Consider the following 19,455-nt stretch of genomic DNA (forward strand, 5'->3'; position numbering starts at 1 on the left):
CGTGGAGAGGTGGGAGAGGCGGGGGTGGATCACATTCCACCCAGATCCCAGTCTAAACACCTGCATGGCAGAGACTACAGAGCCATATGTGCTTCCTTCCTGGGATTTAGCTTCAATATCAGTTTCTGTTCTCTGTCTGCTCGGTAGAGTTGCATGAGGGTGTCTTTCAAAAACGTTTAAAATCCCATGACAGTGGTGCGTATGTGAAACGTTCTCCGGTTTAAGTTTCTGTTGGAAAGAGTAAACCTTTTAAACAGAGCAGGAGGTGGGAGCGGGGGGATTTGCTTACCATAAAGCTTTTATTTTAAAAAGCTCTGGCTCGTCACCTGATGTAAGATCCTTTATCTCTTGCTTCCTACTAATCTCCTCCAACAGTCAGGAACAGGAGAGATCATAAGAGCCTTCCTTCGTTTCTTTTTTAATCTTCCCTTCCTGATCCAGAGACTCGTATTCACTCGCAGTTCTATTACATAAGCTTTAAATATGCCTTTGTGACGGTGCCGTTAGTCAAGGAAATTGTCGAATGACCTCAAGTATAGAGGCTGCGGGAGGAAAGGAAGCTGGCGCTAGCAGAGCGAAATGCTTCTGTCTTGCCGCGGTGAAACAAAGAGCAGCCGACAGTTTTTATGGTTTCTCTGGTCCATCTCGGCTGTCAATATTTCTCCAGGTTGCCACGGGAAGGAATGTGGCGAGAGGTAGTGAAAGACGAACTCCCTGAAGTTAAGATCTGGAGAGCAAATAAATTTGATCTTTGGCAAAGCAAGAGTCGTTTCTGCATCAGCATTAGGAACAGCGGCTCCAGATGGGGCTTGGACTGAAGGCTGAGCAGATGGCGAGCGGAAAACAGGAAAAAAAGGGGGTTTATTTCACGTGGCTTAATGCTATAGGTGTTCAACCGATACACCCTTATCACGTTCGACACGATACCGATATTGCAGCTCGGAACATTGGTTGATAACAATATTGGGGATGAATAAAAGATGAATGCAGATGTAGATGTTGGCATCTTTCTTACCAAGATGCCAACATACTTAGTAAGAAAGGAAACAGCGTGGCGGGAAATTTAAGACAAAAAAAAAAAACAACTTCAAAAAAGTAGCCGCAAAGCTTTTCATGGCTCACTTCGTCTCCAGTCAGGAATCACAACCTGAACCAAAGGCTTTGTTTACTTCATTGAGTTAACGTTGGCAGTTCAGTCAGACCTCTGCGTCCTGCAGGTTTGCTGACCTGTGGCCAACCGATATCATGTCAAAATCCACTCTAATTGGGCGAGCAGGTCTTTAAAAGGCCAGTGATAAGAACAAAATGGGGGCGGCCGTGTTAGAGCTTTTGTGTTTCGATGGTGTGTATAGATGGGGGTGGGAGGTGGTGAGGAGGTCGACAGGCTTTTAAGGTCAGTGGGTAGATGACTTAACCCCCCCAGACAACCTTTTCCTTTAGTGCGGACTTTAATTATACCCCTGGTGTTTCAGTCCCACACTCAGAACTACATAAACATTGAGTGATGGAGAAATGTTTCCAATAAGGGTAAAGTTTACATGTGTGGGGAGACATCTTACTTCCACACCTCAGGGCGGTGAGGTGTCCTGTCACAACCCATGAATTCAACAACCATGAAACATTATTATTTTTTTAAATCTCCCATTTCCAACAACAAACCAAGACTCGTCATCCTCTGAAGGAATCTGACGTTACAAAAGCAGAAACTCTTCTCACACAGGCGCCGGCAGAGAGGCACCTTTTGACCAAATGTTAGCACATTCACCTGAAAATATACAGGCGGCGAGCCAAAGGATTTGAACCGACTCAGGAACACTTGTTCTGGTCAATGGTCTCCCCGCAAGAAGGCAAGATGTAATTAGTCACACATTTCTCACAAGCGAGGCAATGAAATGCCTCACCCTTCATTTGAATGGAATAACTCCTTTAATAAACGAACCCCGGCCTCCCGTTTCTACCCCCTCCAGCCATCTAATGACACAAGCACTAGAGACCAATTAAGGGAAAAAGGTCCCAGAAGTGAAGAAGCAGCCGTGTGGTTTCCTGGCCACTGGCTTTCTGGAATGCTTGACCTGAAAGAGCAGGTCAGCAGAAACCGCCTGGATTTGCTGCCCAGGGTGATCCACCGGAGGTACGGAGACCCAGGTTGGTAGGAGACCTTCAATCCTGCACGGTACATCAACAGTACTTTTAATATTTTACCAAAGCTTGTGCTTTAGTTCAAAATGAAATGCCAAAAGGAAGCAGAAAGGAGTGACATCAGCTGTATGACAGATGAAAGGAAAGAAGTTGCAGCATCAAGACTGGCTGAGGTTTTCTCACTGCCTGCCTGTGAAGGGGAGGACGGAGAGGGAGGGGGCAGGAATGACTGAGCAAAGACTTTGAAATCTGCACTGTAATTAGCAAGACTAGTATATCAATAGCTGGTTGCCCAGACCTGCAGAAGTATGCAAATGGTTCTGTTAATGAAAGAGAAGAGAGAGCTAGAGGCTGCAGACCCAAGTTACCTTTATCATCTTCTTGGTGTGAGTTATTAGAAGTCTTTGTGTCTGTTGAACTTCATAATTAGGTCTGCGCAGATGTTTTGCACTCTGTAAGCTGTGAAGGATTTTCTCTGTGAAGATGGGTTCACTTCAGAAATTCTCCAGAAATGTTTGTTTTTTAAAATCCGACCAGTTTCCCTGCCCCTGTAGAGGCCCGGGCATACTTTATCCCAAATTTAGAAATCAGCTACCACTAACGTATACCCGTGACGGAAACTGCATCATTTTGTTCACAGAGAACCATCTGCCTTCGAAACTCAACCCCAGGTCTGGGTCGAACTATTTTGTCCGTGCAAAGTGTTGTACGATTGGTCAGAAGTTTGCTGCCGTGTCTTATGTGAAAATGCAATCGAACATCAATGTTGATAGTCTGCTTAAACTGTGCGGTTTCTGTACCAGCATGAGATGTGAATACGATTGAGGAATGTTTATCTGACACTGTGAGGACTTATATACAACACAGACCAAAGGTTTGGACACAACTTCTCATTGAATTCAACGAGAAAGTGTGTCCAAACTTTTGGTCTGTACTGTACATTTGGACAGTTTTTCACAAAATAACTACTACAACAATAAAACTGTGAAGTGGATAAAAAACCCTGGATAGAAACTGAATCGGAGGAGGCTTGTCTGCAGAAACGTGTGGCGAGCTCTCTGACATTTTTGGTAGAACCAAAACAGATGACACAGGAAGGAAGAGGGAACCCAGCAGAAATTTTCCTCAATATGTACATTTGAAAATGTACAGCTGAATGACAAAAAGTCTGTCTATGCCTATGTCTATGGATAGTGGTGTGACGTACACTGAAGCAGAAGGGTCGTCGCCTTTCATACCGTTGTATGAAAGGTGTGTGCGAATGCAAATGGCCCGCAACCACCACTGCGTATCCTGGTTGCGGAAGAGCGGTCATAACCACGAGACTGATGGGCTTTGGATGAAGTTTGCAGAAGTTTTAAAGTATAGTATTATATAACAATGGGGCTGGTTTATTGCAAGTGATCTGTATCGTGCTTTCTGCCACACACAGCATTTTGCATAAAGTTAAACATAAAGTTTTGGTCTCACCTGACAGTTTTCAACATATTTTCGTGTGTTTACTACATGTCTTGTGGCAAAGCACAAATGGATCTACTTCAACAACAAAGACAGATGTGCAGATCGTCTGACTGATACTTACCAACCGATATGACAGCGTTAAATGTGAATTTCATTTCCCTCACTGACAACATACATCAACCGTAGCTCTACGGATGACTCCGCCATTGACTGACACTGGCCTCGGATAAAATGCGCATTGACTCGTTGATGCGACCTCACTTAGCACATCAAAGTCCCGGTAATGGACAGACTGGGTCAATCAAATTCAGAAGGCAGAGTCAGCAAGCGAGCGTCCTTTCCTGTGGAGCGGAGAGCAAGCAGAACCACCGCCGTCCACATGGGGAAACTCTGAGGTCCAGGGCGCTGAAGCTCACAGAACTGCTAATGATGGGGTAGAGAGTAACTGCAGCGCATTTTCTAATGAGGTTCAGTCATTTTTCATGAGCTGACCTGGTGGATGGAAAACAGTGCAAAGGGATGCCCTGAAATACCTTCAAGTAATGGAGAGAGGAACTTCCTGCTCCCGGCCCCACATCTGTAAATCATTGATTCTACGTGCTGAAAACTACTGAATGACATTAATGGGAAATTACAGGTGTTTCCAAGTGACTTCAGGACAAAGTTCTCAATCGTTTGGTTAATTTTTTATACATATTTCTTCAAGAAGATCTACTTTTCTCAAGAGTTCAAAAGAGGAGGTATGTTTCAGGTGCCATATTCTTAAACGTGAGGTCATGAATTTTCTCCAAAAATTACACAGTAAGGACATATTTGTACTCATCCTCCAAAGACAGAAACAGCTCTATGTCATCCTGACTTTTACCGTTTTATGGATTGTTTATGTTTCACCGCAGACATGTCTTATCACAAGATTCGACTCTCCCTTTTATTTTTTTCTTTACTTAATGGCTGTGCAGAATCTGACCAGAGGGAAGAGGAATTATTATTGCCCTCCTGTTTGCTGTTGAGTTTAACTCGGTTTGAGCTGCGTAACTACTGTTTTCCTGGGGCACAGTCTGCCATGAGGAATGCGCTCAAAGTGCCAGCCATGTGCTGCGTGACCAGAGAAGCCAGAAGGCCGCCAGCATTACGGTTACTTCTCCAAAACTGAGCCAGGGTAACCTGAAACCCGGCTAGAAACTCCAAGGTGGGACAGTCTGCCTGAAGAGATCTGACGGTAGTCCAGGGAAGATGTTGATGGGGTGTCATGGGAGAGCTGACCAAACATACAGCGCAGGGCGGAGGGGGGTTGGGGGGGAGGGGGTCTTTACCAGGCGCCAGGTTTAGTTCTGGTTTGGTGTGTGTGAGGAAAAAAGAGAAAGGATTAAAGAAAAGACGTTGTTTTTGGATAGCTGAAAGTGCATTTCTTATCTTTGCTCTCATATTTTGCCACATTACAACAACAGACTTTCATGTATGTGGAGAATTTTATGGATTTTGTGGGATAAACTAGCAGCAAGCGTAGTGCTGCTAGTGGAAAAAAAAACCCCCAGTTGTCTTCATCAGTCACCTTATTAGTAAACCGAGTCAACCTGGGAGTAATTTATTCAAATCAAAATGGTCTGTGAAGGACTCAGACAGAGGAATGTTAGAAAACATCAGTGAAGAAAGAAATGGAAACTGTGGGTGTTTTCACACCTGGTAGTCCAGCAGAATCAGTTTGATTTGGGACCAAAATTGCAACATTTAGTTCATTTTCAGCCGGTGCTGTTCGGAATCACATTGATCTGTGTCAGGCCTTTTCCCCTCCTCGCCTGTGGCGGCGCTGCACCAAGGACAAGAAGAAACCCTCTGAAGCAGACACTGACAGCAAAATGGAAATTCTTCACAAAATGGAAACAGAAATGAAGTAGTGTCAGATTTTAGCAGCTGTAGGATTTCTCTTGTTTTTGGTAAAAAAAAAAAACAACCTATGAGCCATTTCTCCTTTTAGCGCTAGACAAACAGGTTTGTTTGGCTGGATTTACCCAGAATGCTGTGTGCTATAGTTTGCTTCATGCTTTTGGGGCGGTCTCCACTCCGCTCGCATCCGTATGTGCATTCGAATTGTTCCAGAGTTCATTTTAATCAAACCTAAACCTAGGATTTTAGAGTTTGCTCTTTTGGTCCTCATCAGAGTTCAGTTGTGCATTCACATCTCCCCAAACAAAATGGACTTTCTAGACAAACATACTAGAGTTCGATTAAAGCAAAATGTACCAAGAACACACCTGGTATGACACAACTCCAACCCGATCAAGACCGTTTACGTGCCAGTTAAGGGGAGCGTTGAAGGGTTTGGATCAAAGAATTGTCATGTTTAGAAAGGTCCAGTCAAAGTCCAGACCTAAACCCAACTGAGAATCCGTGGCAAAACTTACATAATAGCCTTCACAAATGTTCTCTCCCTAATCTGTCTCAGCTGGAGCATTTTTATCCAAGAAACCTTCACACTGACTCTAGACGAGCAGAGCTGGTAGAGATGCACTCCAAAGAGACTCTGTGGCTTCAGCAAAAAGTGTTTTGTTAAGTTCTGACTCAACAAAACAGGGCTTTTGCTTTTACTTTGAAAAGCTGCTGCGTATCCGGTAGAAGCGGTGAAGCAGATGTGACAATCTACATAAATCAACATCTTGGAAGACAAAAAAGAAAAGATGTCCGCCTACGTAGATTTTACCACATGGCCTTTGGCTATATTTAACTTCACCTCAAATGCTGTTTATCTGATGCACTCCCAGGCTAACTCCATGTTACCTGCAGGTTGTTTATGACAACGAGCAGCTCCAAGGCTTTAACAGCAGGTTTAACATCTGCCTGCTCCTTCAGCGTGATAAACAACTCCTCAGCGGTGCGCTCCTCTAGGTTTCACCTTGTGGACGTCCCACCCCCAACGGCCCACCGTGCCTCGGACTGCTCCATTCACACCGATTGTCATTCAGATGAGACCGGGGTTCTGTTGTTAAAGACCGCGCCCGACACCGTTACAATGAAAAGAGCAACTAAGAGCAATTAAAAGCAAAAGGGGGCTAACGAGGAAGAAAGAAAGAAGGAAAGAAAGAAAGAAAAAAAAACTAAAACACGGCACGCGAGATGCTATTGCATCCAGAAATCCAATCAGAAATTCAAGGCTTAACCTTTTCACCTCCTGATGTTGCATAACGTTTATGTACGCTCTTCGAGAAATAATTTTGCAAGCTTCCTCACAGGGGAACGTCCTCGCAAACAAAAACTGACAGCTCTGAAATCAGACATAAACAGTCTGCAAGACCGAACAGAAACGCTAGCGGCCTGAGTATCACCGCACAACTATGCATGCAAGCAAAACATACCGGCTACTCGCTGTTGAAATAAAGAATCTCTGCAGACTGCAGTGTGTTTCAATTGGCTTTAAAAGGGGTCAGGCTTTTCTCTCTTTTTTTTTTTTTTTTTTTCCAAAGGGGACGGGGGTTGTAGTAGAAAGCTATCCATGCCACACATAAATACCTCAAGGCAAAATTACCCATTTAGAGACCACAGGAAGCAGGGGTCTGGGGGAACGTGCAAGGGCCTGCTGAACCTAAAGTGAAGTGGGTTAAAATCCTCTGGGGTGTGTCCAAAGCTGTGGACGCCGTGCTCACACAGACACACACACACGCACACACACACACACACCCATACACACTTTTATAAATATCCAACCGCCTTCCCATGGTATCAGGGTAATGAGTTCCTGCCAAATCAGCCAATCGAACTTCACCGTATGAAGCGGGAAGAAAGAAGAAAATATATATACTACTGTGAGGATTAAACTCCTACAACACTACAGAGTTTGACTTTGGGCAGCCAGCCTGAGATATAAGCAATCTAAGCTGCTGTTTAGCATCCCAGGCCAGCAGAGGAGCCCCAAAGAATGCTCAACTTCTTACAAAGAAAACCTTCAACTTTTACTTGGCGCTACGTAGAATGAGTCTCAAAACTTTATAAATAGAAAATTTAAATAGTGGTTCTGCTTGTGAGTATAACCAAATGAAATGGCTGCCAGACCAATGGCTGCTGGTATTTATGGGCTGACTTGTATTTGTTTGACTTGGGAAATCTATGTGAGCGTCTGAGCATTTAGAGGAGCGGAACTGACCTTTAGACCTTAACGTTTCAATTCACTATTTCCAAACACAACTGACTGACGCCATATTTTCTTGATTTAAATAAAAATTGTGCATGTGTCTGTGTGTTTGTGTGACCTCTGTAATTTTTTTTTATTAATTTTTTTTTTTTAAATTGCAGCAATAACATTGCAAAAACATTTGAGCTAAATCTGAGAACCTGCTGATAATGTTATCACTGCCAGTTTTTATTCCAGTGGGGGGGTTTTTGACTGAGGACTAAAAAAATAAATAAATAAATTTGACTTCTCAGTACAAACCAAATGCACCATAACATCTGTACTTTTTTACGCTCAGAGTTGAAACATGCAGCTGGAAAATTATGTTCATGAGTGGTGGGGGTGGGGAGGGGGAGGCAGAATCAAACTCTTCTCAAGGCCCCGTGTTTTATTGGGCCGGCTCTGAGTTGTGATGAAGTTAGAGGGGAAAACGGAGGACCAGTGGAAGCGCTTCCCCGCACGCAGCGAAGTGCGTCATTTGGCAATGTTAGCTGACACATGCTTGTTATAAAGTCACAATGACAGAGCTACTGAAGGACGTTCTTTGGAAGAGAAACAACAGCGTAATAGCTGGTTTTAAAGAGCTGCTGACATGAGGTGAAGACAGCGTCATACGCCCCTACCACTGAGCCTTGCGTGACGGAAAGACTGCTACAACAAAAAAATAACTTTAAAAATGTAAACAACGTGTTTACGAATTAAAAAAAAAAAAAAAAAAAAAAAAGTTTAGCGAGCCGAATCTTTGTACAATGAGCCCTATTTGTTAGGTAAAGTTCTTTAAGTTTTGTCTAAAAGTTGTTTAAAAAAATAAAAAATAAAAAATTTGCGTCCTCGTGCAGGGTCTCCCGAGTGAAAGAAGCAAGACGCGCGCGCCTTGTGCGAGTGTGGAGCGGAGTACTCACGCACTGCCTCCTGTTTGGGGTCCAGCTCGGAGCAGCACTGCTGGAGTTGGGTGATTTTCCCCTGAAGCCCTCTGACCCGCTGGTTGGTGGACGCCAGGTCGCTTTCCAGCTCCTGGAAAATGGAGCAGGCATGTTTGGCCAGGTCCGACAGCTGCCGCAGGGTCCGGGACAGAGCCACGTTACTGATGGAGACCAGATCATCGAAAAGCAGAGCCTCCTCCTGCTCCTCCACCACGTCGCTTGGGCTGCGATACCTGCACAGTAACTGGGGCTTCACGGCTCTTTTGGCAAATGGCATGTTGTTGTGGAGAGGAGTAGGGGGCTGAGAAATCCAGCAAAAAGTCACCCAAGTGGGGGCAGAAAGCTGCTGCGTCCCCTCGCTCCCCTGGTCCAGCCGTTCGGAGCTCAGCTGCGGCTGATGCCCCCCATCCCTTTCGTTTGTCAGGGAGAGGACTGGTGTGCTCCTGGCTGCTGCGCCGGGTCATCTGCTGCCCTAATGCTGGTGTGTTTTTCACTCCTCTAAACTAGAGGTGGTTTTTTTAAAAAACGGCAGCGGTTAAAACCTGGAGTGGATTTCCAAGGGGACCCGGAGTCTGAAGTGTGAATGTGTAATAAAGAGAGATAGCGAAGACGCCATAATATTAAGAACGAGGGTCAGTCCAAACAACCTATTTGTATCACAGCTTTATTAAATGTATTTACTTAAGTGCTCCTCCTTCAGTGTTGAGTATAAACCATTTTTAAGTGCTACATATAGTGCCACTTTTGGTGGGAAAGAAAAGGGTTGAAACCCCTAAAAGCAACATGCAAAATGCCTTAAAGTAAAATTATACTTTATTGCAACAGCAGCATCTCAAACTGAAACACGCGATAAGTCTGACCTTCATTTGGAATACGTTTATTCATAGGAGGGAAAAGATATTTAATCCAAACTGAGTAATGAGGCAAAAAAAATGTTACTGTCAAAACTTGTTAAAAGTAAAAAACTGCTAGGGAACAGATCTGTCCCAGGACATATGCGAGTTAAGCGGCTGCTTGGTGCCTCCACACCACCAGGGGGCCTCCAAAAGCACCAAGCATAATGTGGGAATAAACTATATTTAGAATAATAATGAATAATACAAACTAACTATGAGAACCCATTTATATATATTTATTTTTAATAGTTTTCACACAAAAAATAGAATAATATCTTAATATCCTGCCATTGGCTGCTGCCACTTTTGGGGAAATATTTGTAAGATATCAAACTTTTTTTATTGTAAATTTAGTCTTCGAGTTTCAAATAATTAAAATATTACGGCACATCTAAACACAACTCTGCATTTCAAAATCCAAATACTGTAATTTATTTTTATTTTAGGTTGCTACAGCCATAACACTGGTATGATGCAACTAATTACAAATGATGCTAATGCTAATTATTGTAGCTATGCCACACGTATAAATTAGCTTAGGAATGATACAGGATCTGGAGTTATGTTGATATCTCAAATGAAAATTTTCTTAGCGCCCCAAAAAGGCTTGGGCCTTTTCTCTGCTAGGGAACACGCAAGATTTTTAGAAAATGAAAGTAAATTTTTGTAATTTATGTCACTTTTCAGCAAGATTTAGGAGCTTGTTTAGAGTCAATAATTCCCTAATATTGATTAAAAAGCACTGATTCCATTGGCAGATTATTCCACTAAAAACATGGGAAAAAATGTCTTGTGATAAGTGAAATAATCTGCCAGTAGAATAAGTACTTTACCAAAAAAATCAATATTAAGGAATTGTTGACCCAAAACAAGCTCCTATAATCAGTATTACATGACCAAACCCCTCCCCTCCTGAAACACAAATGGCAACAACATGGAAATAAATATCGGTAATAAAAATTAGCCTGGTTTTACTTATAAGATTGATACCAATATGTTAAAAAAACAACCAACATCAGACGATATTGATGTTAAAGCCGATATATCATGCATCCCTAATTTCAAAACAAAACATTTAAAAATAGATAAAAGATGAAAGTAATTACAGTAATGATTGTTCCGAAACAGCCAGAGAAAGGAGGCGGGTCTTAGCGATGTCAATCAACTTTGTGTACGTGAGCTACTGGCAGAGAAACAACTTACTGTTGGAGATGCTAACTAGCCTTAGCATTCGTGGCAGGCTGTGTCAACTCTACTAGACTACAGGTCGTAGTCTGCAGTAGTAGAGAGCGAGCTTGAGGGGGTGTGAGCAGGAGAGTGATTGACAGCGGTAAGACCCTCCTCCTGGCTCTGATTGGTTGTTTCTGACTGAGTGGTTATTTCTGCAGTTTGTACTGGGAGAAGGCGGAGGAGATCAGTTTTTTTATTTTTTTTTTCAAAGATTATCTGTCTCACAACATGATGATTTTCACAAATATGTAAAAATCATTTTTTTTAAAATAAAGATTAGATAAAACTTCAAGGAGAATTTAGTTACTAATCCCAATTCTCGCAAATGTTGGCATATAACAGATTTTCAATACTTATGCAAAGTTCTTCCTCTTATTAACAAGAATTTCTTCTCCCTTCAGTGCATTTTTTGCCGTGGGCTGATAGGCGGCTGTTGCTTTCACCTCGGTGTGGAGGCCCGACAGCCTGGACCGGGCCGCATTCACTTTTGCTGAATGAGTGTTTAGCTAAATCCCACCAGCTGACGGAGCCAGAATAGAAAGAGGTGGCGGTCCGAAAGCGCGTCCCGTGGCCTAGCTAATGTCCACAGCAGAAGTGCAACCTTTGCAAAGCCCGGCTTGGGGACAAAGGAGCGACGAGAGACGTGGCGTATGTCGTCATCTTAGAGTAATGTTGCGGCAACAAAAGAGCAAACTTGAACACATTAAAGCTGGTAATCTACATTGTGAGAAGAGTTGGCTTCAGCGTGGGGGCTCGAACAGACACAAAGCGTCAAGTTACTGCAATGTTTTCCACTTCTTCAACACATTTTAATGACATTTCTGTCACTGTGGATTTGTGTTTGAGAGCGTTAAGTCTCACCGTCTCCAGCTTGATTCTTCATCAGTGGTAATAACCCAGCAGCAGACTAGGTGGGAGTCAGCTGGGGCTGCAATTATATTAAGCAGGCATATACTTAGAGTCCACACACAACTTGCATATAGTAGTTTCCCCGTGCCGTGCAGCTGTCATGTGGCAATGCAAAGCGAACACTTTTAAGTGGTATTTATAGTTGAGTGAGAAATGCCCCCAGCTAAGCTGTCTGTTTGCATGAATACTTGCAGCTCTCTCGTGATGCATAAGAAACAAAACCTATGAGTATGGGAGGAGAACAGGAAGGTTAATGCAGCAGGTAAATATTGGTTATAGTGCAGAAGAACAGTAAGCTGTCAGGCTCTTTCCAGCACCACATTGTTGGAAAAAAAAACAACAAAACAAAACAGAACACCCACCTCCTACCGCCTCCTGTCGTATTCTTCGTCGTTTCCGCCAGCAGTAATGTCTGGTTGATCACATGACTCGTGTGGTGCGAAGATAGTGTTTCCATTACAGTTTTGCTAAATAAATCTATTTCGATACTGCTGAAAAAGGACCCGCTTTTTTCAATAGAAACTTTTCATCGAAAAAATGTGTTTATTTTTTTGTTTGTGTGCGTGTCCACTATGCAAATTCATTTTCATAAATTCAATTTGAGCAAACTTTATGGTTAATGGAATCGCAGGTTCTGCGACTTTAATTTTGTGAACGGTGCAAATTGTAACATTGTAATACACTGAAAAAGATAAGTGAATATAATTTGAAGATTTCAAGGTTTTGCTAACAATTAAGCCAAGTCCAGTAAATTTTGGGGTGTATAGCAAATTGCAATGAAGACTTTAATCAAATATATTAAGTGGATTTTTAACCCCTTTTTTGACATAGTTATAGTAAACAGTTGGTTTAAATAAGTTAAGAACCTTTTTAGGTAAAAATTTTAAAAATTAGCTTAATTTGAAGTAATGTGACAGGATTTATTGTCACCATAAGATAAAAAAGTGAAAGCCCCCAATACATACAAATTACAATATCCCTAAAAATACAAACTATTAATCTTTTAATAACCAATGTTTAGGTTGGTCATAACTAAAATAAGAAAATGAGCTTATTTTAGCTAACGTGGGCACAATAACGTTGTATGATGTTGATTAATGTCTCTTGACAAATAAAAACATTTGAATTTGAACGTTTGAGTTTTTCATAAACTTCTTGTAGCTCAGAGCTGCTTGTGATTATAAATACTAACAGAAGAAAACTCATGAGATTTCTGTCAGAATAATCTTTCTAGCATCTGATCGGAAGCTCTTGCAGGTTCGGCCAACATCTGCGACGTTCAGAGTACCGAGTCAGATTTACTCATAAGCTTTGCAGTAATGAAAAAAAAAAAAAAAAAAGATAAGTCAAGCATTAAAAATAGATATCTTTATTGACCGTTCTGATTTGCATCTTGTCGGTGCATGACTTCAGGTTATTTTCACAGTCCAGTGCACAACATTTTAGCACACATGCAGCAACATGGAGCTCATCAACTCCTCGATCGTCCTGTGAGTCTAATGGGAGAAAGCAAGCTTTAGATTTGGGCTTGTACGGGTCTAGCGCATGTAAAGCAGTAAAACTGGCGTCAAAGATCAAAAAATTACAAGAATAGATAAAAAAAAAGACAATGATTTAAATCAAAAACAGCAACTTTTCAAGTGAATTGTGCAGCTCTGATGAAAATCAGTTAACATTCTTCAGTGTGTCGTTCTGCATTTTAGTCTCACATACCCAAGATTTTTTTTTATTTTTATTTTTTTGCATACATCTTTTCCCGCTGTATTTATATTTTTAAGACGGAAAATGGAATCTGTAGCACCTTTATCTGCTTTATATTGTGCATGCCGGGACTAATGCGACGCCCTGTAAATTTAAAAACACAAGTTGTCGTGATCGCCACAGGAAGTGCACATTCAGACTCACGGGAGTGTGTGCAAACTACTACATGTGCTGCAAACGTTCACATGTAGAAACTAACAGGACAGTAGGAAGGAAAGAATAAGTTAGTCATATTTTACATGTGCTGACATACAATGATTAAAAAAACAAACAAAAAAACTTTTTTTTTTTCCTTCACATGGTTAAATCTAATAGTGATTGGTTTCAGGGGTTCCTGTTAAAACAAGGATTCCCCGTTTTGTCAAGTCAACAATTTGATTTTTGCTTCTAAAACGTCTGAGCCCTTTGAGACGTACATCGCGTTTATAAGAAAAACACAAACTTCAGCTTCAAAACGTTGCTCTCGCTAACCGAATCCGAGCCGATGCGTTTCGACGCAAACGCCGGGTCGGCGACCCCAGCCGGACCTCGGGGGGGCCTCCCCCACATGTCCCCTGTCCGTCATGTCGAGGCCAGGGGCCGCAGGAGCTCCAGCTGGGCCTCCAAGGTGACTCTCTCCCGGTGAACCACCTGCAGCCAAACACAAGGAAGCACGGGCTCTGATCAAGTTCACACGGAACAAACGTTCCACCTCAGGCACATTTACCCTTGTTTGCTTTGTTTACCATGGTGACGACAGGAGGGAACTCAAAAGGCTGCCTTGCTTGTTCCCTCATTAACCCACAGGGTTGAACAAAACGGAAAAGTGACACTGAGCCAAAAGCTCATTTGGATGTGATGACAAGTCTAATGTGGCGGTGATTTTGACAATCTGGTCCCGTCACTTGCTCACCTCCAGCAGTCACTGGACCAGAGGTGGCTACGTAGCATTAGCTTAACATATTTCTACTCAAGTGAAAGTAAAAAGTAGCCGTCCAGGAAATCACTCAAGAGTAAATGAGTATTTGGTAAAAAAGGCAACTCAAGTAGTGATCAAAACATCAATTAGTATTTAAAACTTACATCATCAGATGGAACAAAATGTAAAGCTATTTGGAAATGTTGGTATTTTGAAGACCAAAATGAAAGTATTTCATGTGAATAACAATTACAAAATAGAAATCAGGCTAAGGAGGCGTTTTTTTCCAAATTAATTATTTTTCGATGTAAAACGCAGGTGGGTGTCTGTATCCGGTGAATGTTTGGTTAAAAATAAGCTTGTTCGTCATTCTGGTGTCTAGTGCAAATATCTTTGCACACTTTGAATCAGACAAAACTGGCTGACAAGTAACTCTTCGGCAAGTCACAGGGGCTTTCAGCTGTCGGTCCGCGTAAAATCCCATAAATAGTGTGGTTAAAAAGTGACAAAATGTGGAAAATCTGTAAGAACTTATCTTTATTACAAAAAAACAAACAAACACCTTAACCAGAGAAAATTCCCCTAATGTGAAGAATATGAAGTTGTCGAACACCCGGAGATAAGATCGGATACGTTCCCAGTTCAGACGCTGAGGGGATGATGGATTTGTCCCGAAGAAAGAGTCCAGGGTGGCTTCCTTCATAATATTTCCACACCTGGAATAAATTACGAAGTGAAGGAGGAATATTTGCTTCGTGTCCAGCACCAGCCGACGTTCAGGGAATACCGACCCAATCTTTCTGAGTGAGTAGGTGTCTCATAACCGTTATTGGTTGTCGCTACGCGGAATGACGCAATGTAACTACTTCCTTCTGCGAGGGTCGTAAAATGATCCCACTGCTGCACTGCAAAAAACCCAAACCTAACCAAGTATTTCTGGTCCAGTTTCTAGTGCAAATATGTCAGCGCACTGGAGATATGAGAAAACTAACTTACAAGAAGCTTTTCAGCTTTACGAGCTCATTTTGAGTTAGGAATTTCTTAATGTTGATGAAAAAAAGAACTGGCTCCACTGGCAGATTATTTCACTGATCACACAACATTGTTCCCTTGTTATAAGTGAAACAATCAGCCAGTGGAACCAGCACTTTTTTCCATCAATATTGAGGAATTATTGACTCAAAACAAAGTCATCTATCCTGCTGGAAAGCTACTTTATTGATTATTTCAAGTGTGCTAAACTAGTTGCTCTAGAAACTGGACCAGAAACACTTGGTAAGATTTTGGACAGTAAAGTCAGACAAAAAGCTCCCACTCCATCCTGGAGTGTCCCTGCAGTCGAGATGCCTGATGGGCCCCGGCTCTATTTTGAAGAGGACAGTTGCGCCGGGGCCCGTTCGGTATTCCAACGAGGCCCGGCTCTATATAAAGACACGTATGCCTTTCTCTGCAGAATTCCTCGAATGCTTTTAGCGACGCGGCGGAATTAGATTGAGCGTAAATCATACCCAGGTGACCTTTTGAGCAAAACCGAGAACCTGATTATAAAAGAGCTTAAACTGATGGAGGAATCCAACTGGTTGTCCAAAAAAAAAAAAAAAAAAGGCCTGTTGCTCGCCCCTCTCCTCTTTTGTGTTCCCCAGCCTCCGTCGTAAAGAGCGCCGCAAGGTTTGGCTCTTGGATCGCTTACTGGGGAAAATGACAGGCATGCAGCATGTGTTGGCAGCGCGGCCGTGTGTGCCACAGGCAGATCCCTAACGCAAACAGCCGAGTCTTTGCCATTCGTTCTGCTGGGAGTGACAGGCAGAGAGGGGGCAGAGAGGTCGGAGTTCGGTGGGGTGGGAATGGGGGGAACTTTTCACCGACTTGTGGGAGTGCTGGCTGTCGGCTGAAAACCAGGAGAATTCACACGAACGGCGCACCGCCTCTTGTGTCCGTGGGTAAAGCAGGGTGTAAGCCTCTGTCCCCGTTGTTGGATTGGACTGTGAAGACTCAAACGTCGCTGCCTTTAAGCTCCCGAGGGAATAGTTTTCCCACTCCGGGTCTCCCTGTACGCCACCCCGGAGGAGGCGGAGGTCTTGGAATGTCGTCAGATTCACATAGATAAACGCACACTCCCCTTAGCAAAGCTCTCTGTGGGTAACCACTGATCCCAGGCCAGATTGTTTGTCATGAAGGAGTCAGAGACTTTTCTAAACTCTGCTGGAAATGTTTTAGGCTAGCAATGCTTATATAACAATATTAAAATGTGATTTTTAATTATCAATAAACGACAAATGTTCCTACTGTGGCCAGAGTTTGTGTAGGGAACAGAATCAGAGAGGGATGGAAGAGAAGGATGAAGGGAAGGAGGAAAGAGAATGAAGGAAGGAAGACAAGATGAGAGAAAGGAAAAGAAGAAAGAACAAAGGAAGGAAGGAACTAACCCTTTCTACTTCATACTGTTATGTTCAAATTATTCTTATTTTTTTATTGAATTGAAGTATATGAAGAAAAATGGACAGTTACAAAATAGGATGAAGAAAAAAATGCCTTTTCATTATTGAATTTTGTTGCCGTCGTTATCTTGAGTGTGTGGTAACCGAGGCGACCGCAGGCTGAGTGAAGCGGCTCTCACCTTCAGCTGCTGCTGGAGCTCGCTGTTGAGACGCCGCAGCACAGCGTTGGTCTCCCGGTTCTTACGGATCGCCATCTGGATTTCTCTCTTCTGTCGGGACAGCAGCCTGACGGAGGGATTAGCCAGATTTATTAGCCTTTACGCTCCGCTCTCCAGGTACAAAAGTATATAAACAGTCACTTTAATCAGTTTGGAAATGGAACGAATTGCTCCAAACGTTACGCAGTAGAAGCGCCGTATCTGTCTGCAAGCAGTCAGTGTTGTTATTGATAGTCGCCGTCTACTTTACAACAAGGAGACGGGGACACACATGCTAAAGTCCTTATGTCTTCTTTTAATCAGATATAGTGTCAGTTCTGGGTGGATTTCATGGATTCTCCCAAATTACACAACCGAGAGTGGACTTATCCAAATTCCTGAACACATTGTCCCAGTAAACAAAGTTCCAATAAGTAAATGAAATACCTGAAGGTTATTAAAGCCAATTATCTGCATTTGGAAATGGAGCAACCGTCAAACTGACTGGCAACCAACTGGTAGCAAGGTGTAAAAATAAATACATAAATAAATAAATCAATAAATGCTTTTAGCTTACTCTGCAGTAGTTTAATCCCAAAATGAAGACTTTACAAATTTTCTATGGGATTTAGGTCAAACAATCCAAACCCTTAGAAAAGCCAGTTCCCCTCCTCACCTGTGGCGGCGCTCCACCAAGAACTACAGAAGGAAACGACTCGAAAACGTCTGAAGAAGACGAGCGCAACTTCCTTCTTCACAAGATGTAAATGAAAACAGTGTCAGATTTTAGCGATTGTCTTTTGTCTTTGGTAAAAGGCCGCGAGCCATTTCTCCCGCCAACACTAGACTCCAGAGGGTTTTTTGGTTGTATTTACCCAGAATGCATTGCACCAGAGTTCACCTCCTGCTTTTTGAGCGGTCTTCAACAAAACCAAGACATATGTTTTAAGGTGGGCCCAAACAATTTGGACTTTTTAGAACAGCAAACTAGAGAGTTCAGTCAAAGCGGATTAAACGAGGGTTTCTCTAAAGAAAGTTAACATTTCTGATTGTAGGCTAGAAAAGCCTCCCATAAACATGGGCTCAAAATCATGCTTGTTTGTCACATTTCCAGTTTGTTTAAATTATGCAACCATCACACTTAATGTGGATATGGGAGCAGCTGTTTTCCAAGCTCTACACACATCTGCCTCATTTATATAGCATGTTCTCTGGTCTTTCCCATGGTTGAGAGCAGCTAACAGAAATAGGCATAAATTTGAAGTCATATTTTCTTCCAAGGAAACAGGAATTACTTATGAGTTTCTATGACTTTACTGTTTGGTTGCCGGTACTTGAAGAACTGGTCATTCTGCTGAATTGATTCTGCGCGTGGGATTTTTTTCACATGGTTAAGTGTATTCCATTTTATTACAGTAAGGTAAATTCACTACAATTAAAAGGTTAAAATTGTTAATATAAGGTTGTTTAAATTTTTTTTCCTGCAGTTTTTCAATATTTTTATTTATTCCTGGAAACCACGTTGTATTTATTTGTGAGTGAAATTTAATGTGTAAAAAAAAAATGGCTGCGTTTTTGGCTCAATTCATGTTTTGACCACTAGATGGCAGCGCAACAATATGTACATGTTGACACGCGGGCAAATGGAGGTTTATTTACTCATTCAGGTCACATGACACATAATTTTTTCTCTGTTTTGACTCTTCAGAAACTAAAACTTATTGGTCTACATGTTATATTCACATAATTCTCAGTTTGACTCGACTTTATCACTGCAAAAGTGATAAAGTTTTCAGTATCACTGCAAAAATTGAGTCAGTGAAACTCAACTTTTGCAGTTGTATCTATCTATCTATCTATCTATCTATCTATCTATCTATCTATCTTGTTTCTTTATGTAATTTTTTGTGAAAAGGGACCAATTTTGTTCATCATGATTGATTTGTAAACACAATCATAAGGGTAAAACATCCAAGGGGGTGCATAATTTTTTAAAGGCACTGTAATGTGCACACAGCAATATCTAAAAAAAACAACAAAAAACAAAAAAGTATATTTTTCCTTCCACTTCCACTTCACACAGTCACATTAAATCCCATCTCACACTGAATCTGTGGTTGAAACGTGACAAAACGTGGAAAAATCCGAGGAATGTGAATCGCTGTGGAAGGCAAAAGTTTCGCTACCGCTTCTCAAACCTCTACCTGATTAAATCGAGGAAAGTGTCAGAATTGAAAATCCTTCACTGACTTTTGGCTGGTTTTGGCAGGAGGTAGGAATGGCATGGCAGGAGGCGGAGCTCCGGTCTCCAGGCTCTGGCTCTCCGGGTGGTACTTCCTCCGAATCGGCTTTTGTGGCACCTGACCGTGAGGCGTGCCGGAGACGTCCTGAAAAAAAAAACAACAATAAAAAAATAAAAAAATCAGCTCCTTCCGGCTGAA

The 19,455-nt window shown here is 42.2% G+C and overlaps 2 protein-coding genes across 8 annotated transcripts in view; both read right to left on the reverse strand.

Moving 5' to 3' along the window:
* Positions 1–9,174, reverse strand: part of nhsa (Nance-Horan syndrome a (congenital cataracts and dental anomalies)) — a 68,655-nt gene extending 59,481 nt beyond the window's left edge. For 4 of the 7 annotated variants that reach the window (XM_044128931.1, XM_044128929.1, XM_044128930.1 and 1 more), the window contains exon 1: positions 8,665–9,173. In XM_044128931.1, the coding sequence (XP_043984866.1) occupies positions 8,665–8,962 (298 nt within the window). In that variant the 5' untranslated portion in view covers positions 8,963–9,173. Of the gene's footprint in view, positions 1–8,664 lie in introns of all 7 variants that reach the window. The other 3 variants (XM_044128933.1, XM_044128932.1, XM_044128927.1) reach the window with 2 other exon arrangements.
* Positions 9,175–13,073: 3,899 nt separating this feature from the next.
* Positions 13,074–19,455, reverse strand: part of reps2 (RALBP1 associated Eps domain containing 2) — a 31,541-nt gene continuing 25,159 nt past the window's right edge. The window contains exons 19-21 of the mRNA XM_044129325.1: positions 19,265–19,401; positions 16,997–17,102; positions 13,074–14,111 (exon numbers count right to left, since the gene is read on the reverse strand). Coding sequence (XP_043985260.1) covers positions 14,043–14,111; positions 16,997–17,102; positions 19,265–19,401 — 312 coding nt within the window. The 3' untranslated portion in view covers positions 13,074–14,042. The remainder of the gene's footprint in view (positions 14,112–16,996; positions 17,103–19,264; positions 19,402–19,455) is intronic.

This window comes from Gambusia affinis, linkage group LG10 (assembly GCF_019740435.1).
Source record: "Gambusia affinis linkage group LG10, SWU_Gaff_1.0, whole genome shotgun sequence".
Classification (NCBI taxonomy): domain Eukaryota; kingdom Metazoa; phylum Chordata; class Actinopteri; order Cyprinodontiformes; family Poeciliidae; genus Gambusia; species Gambusia affinis.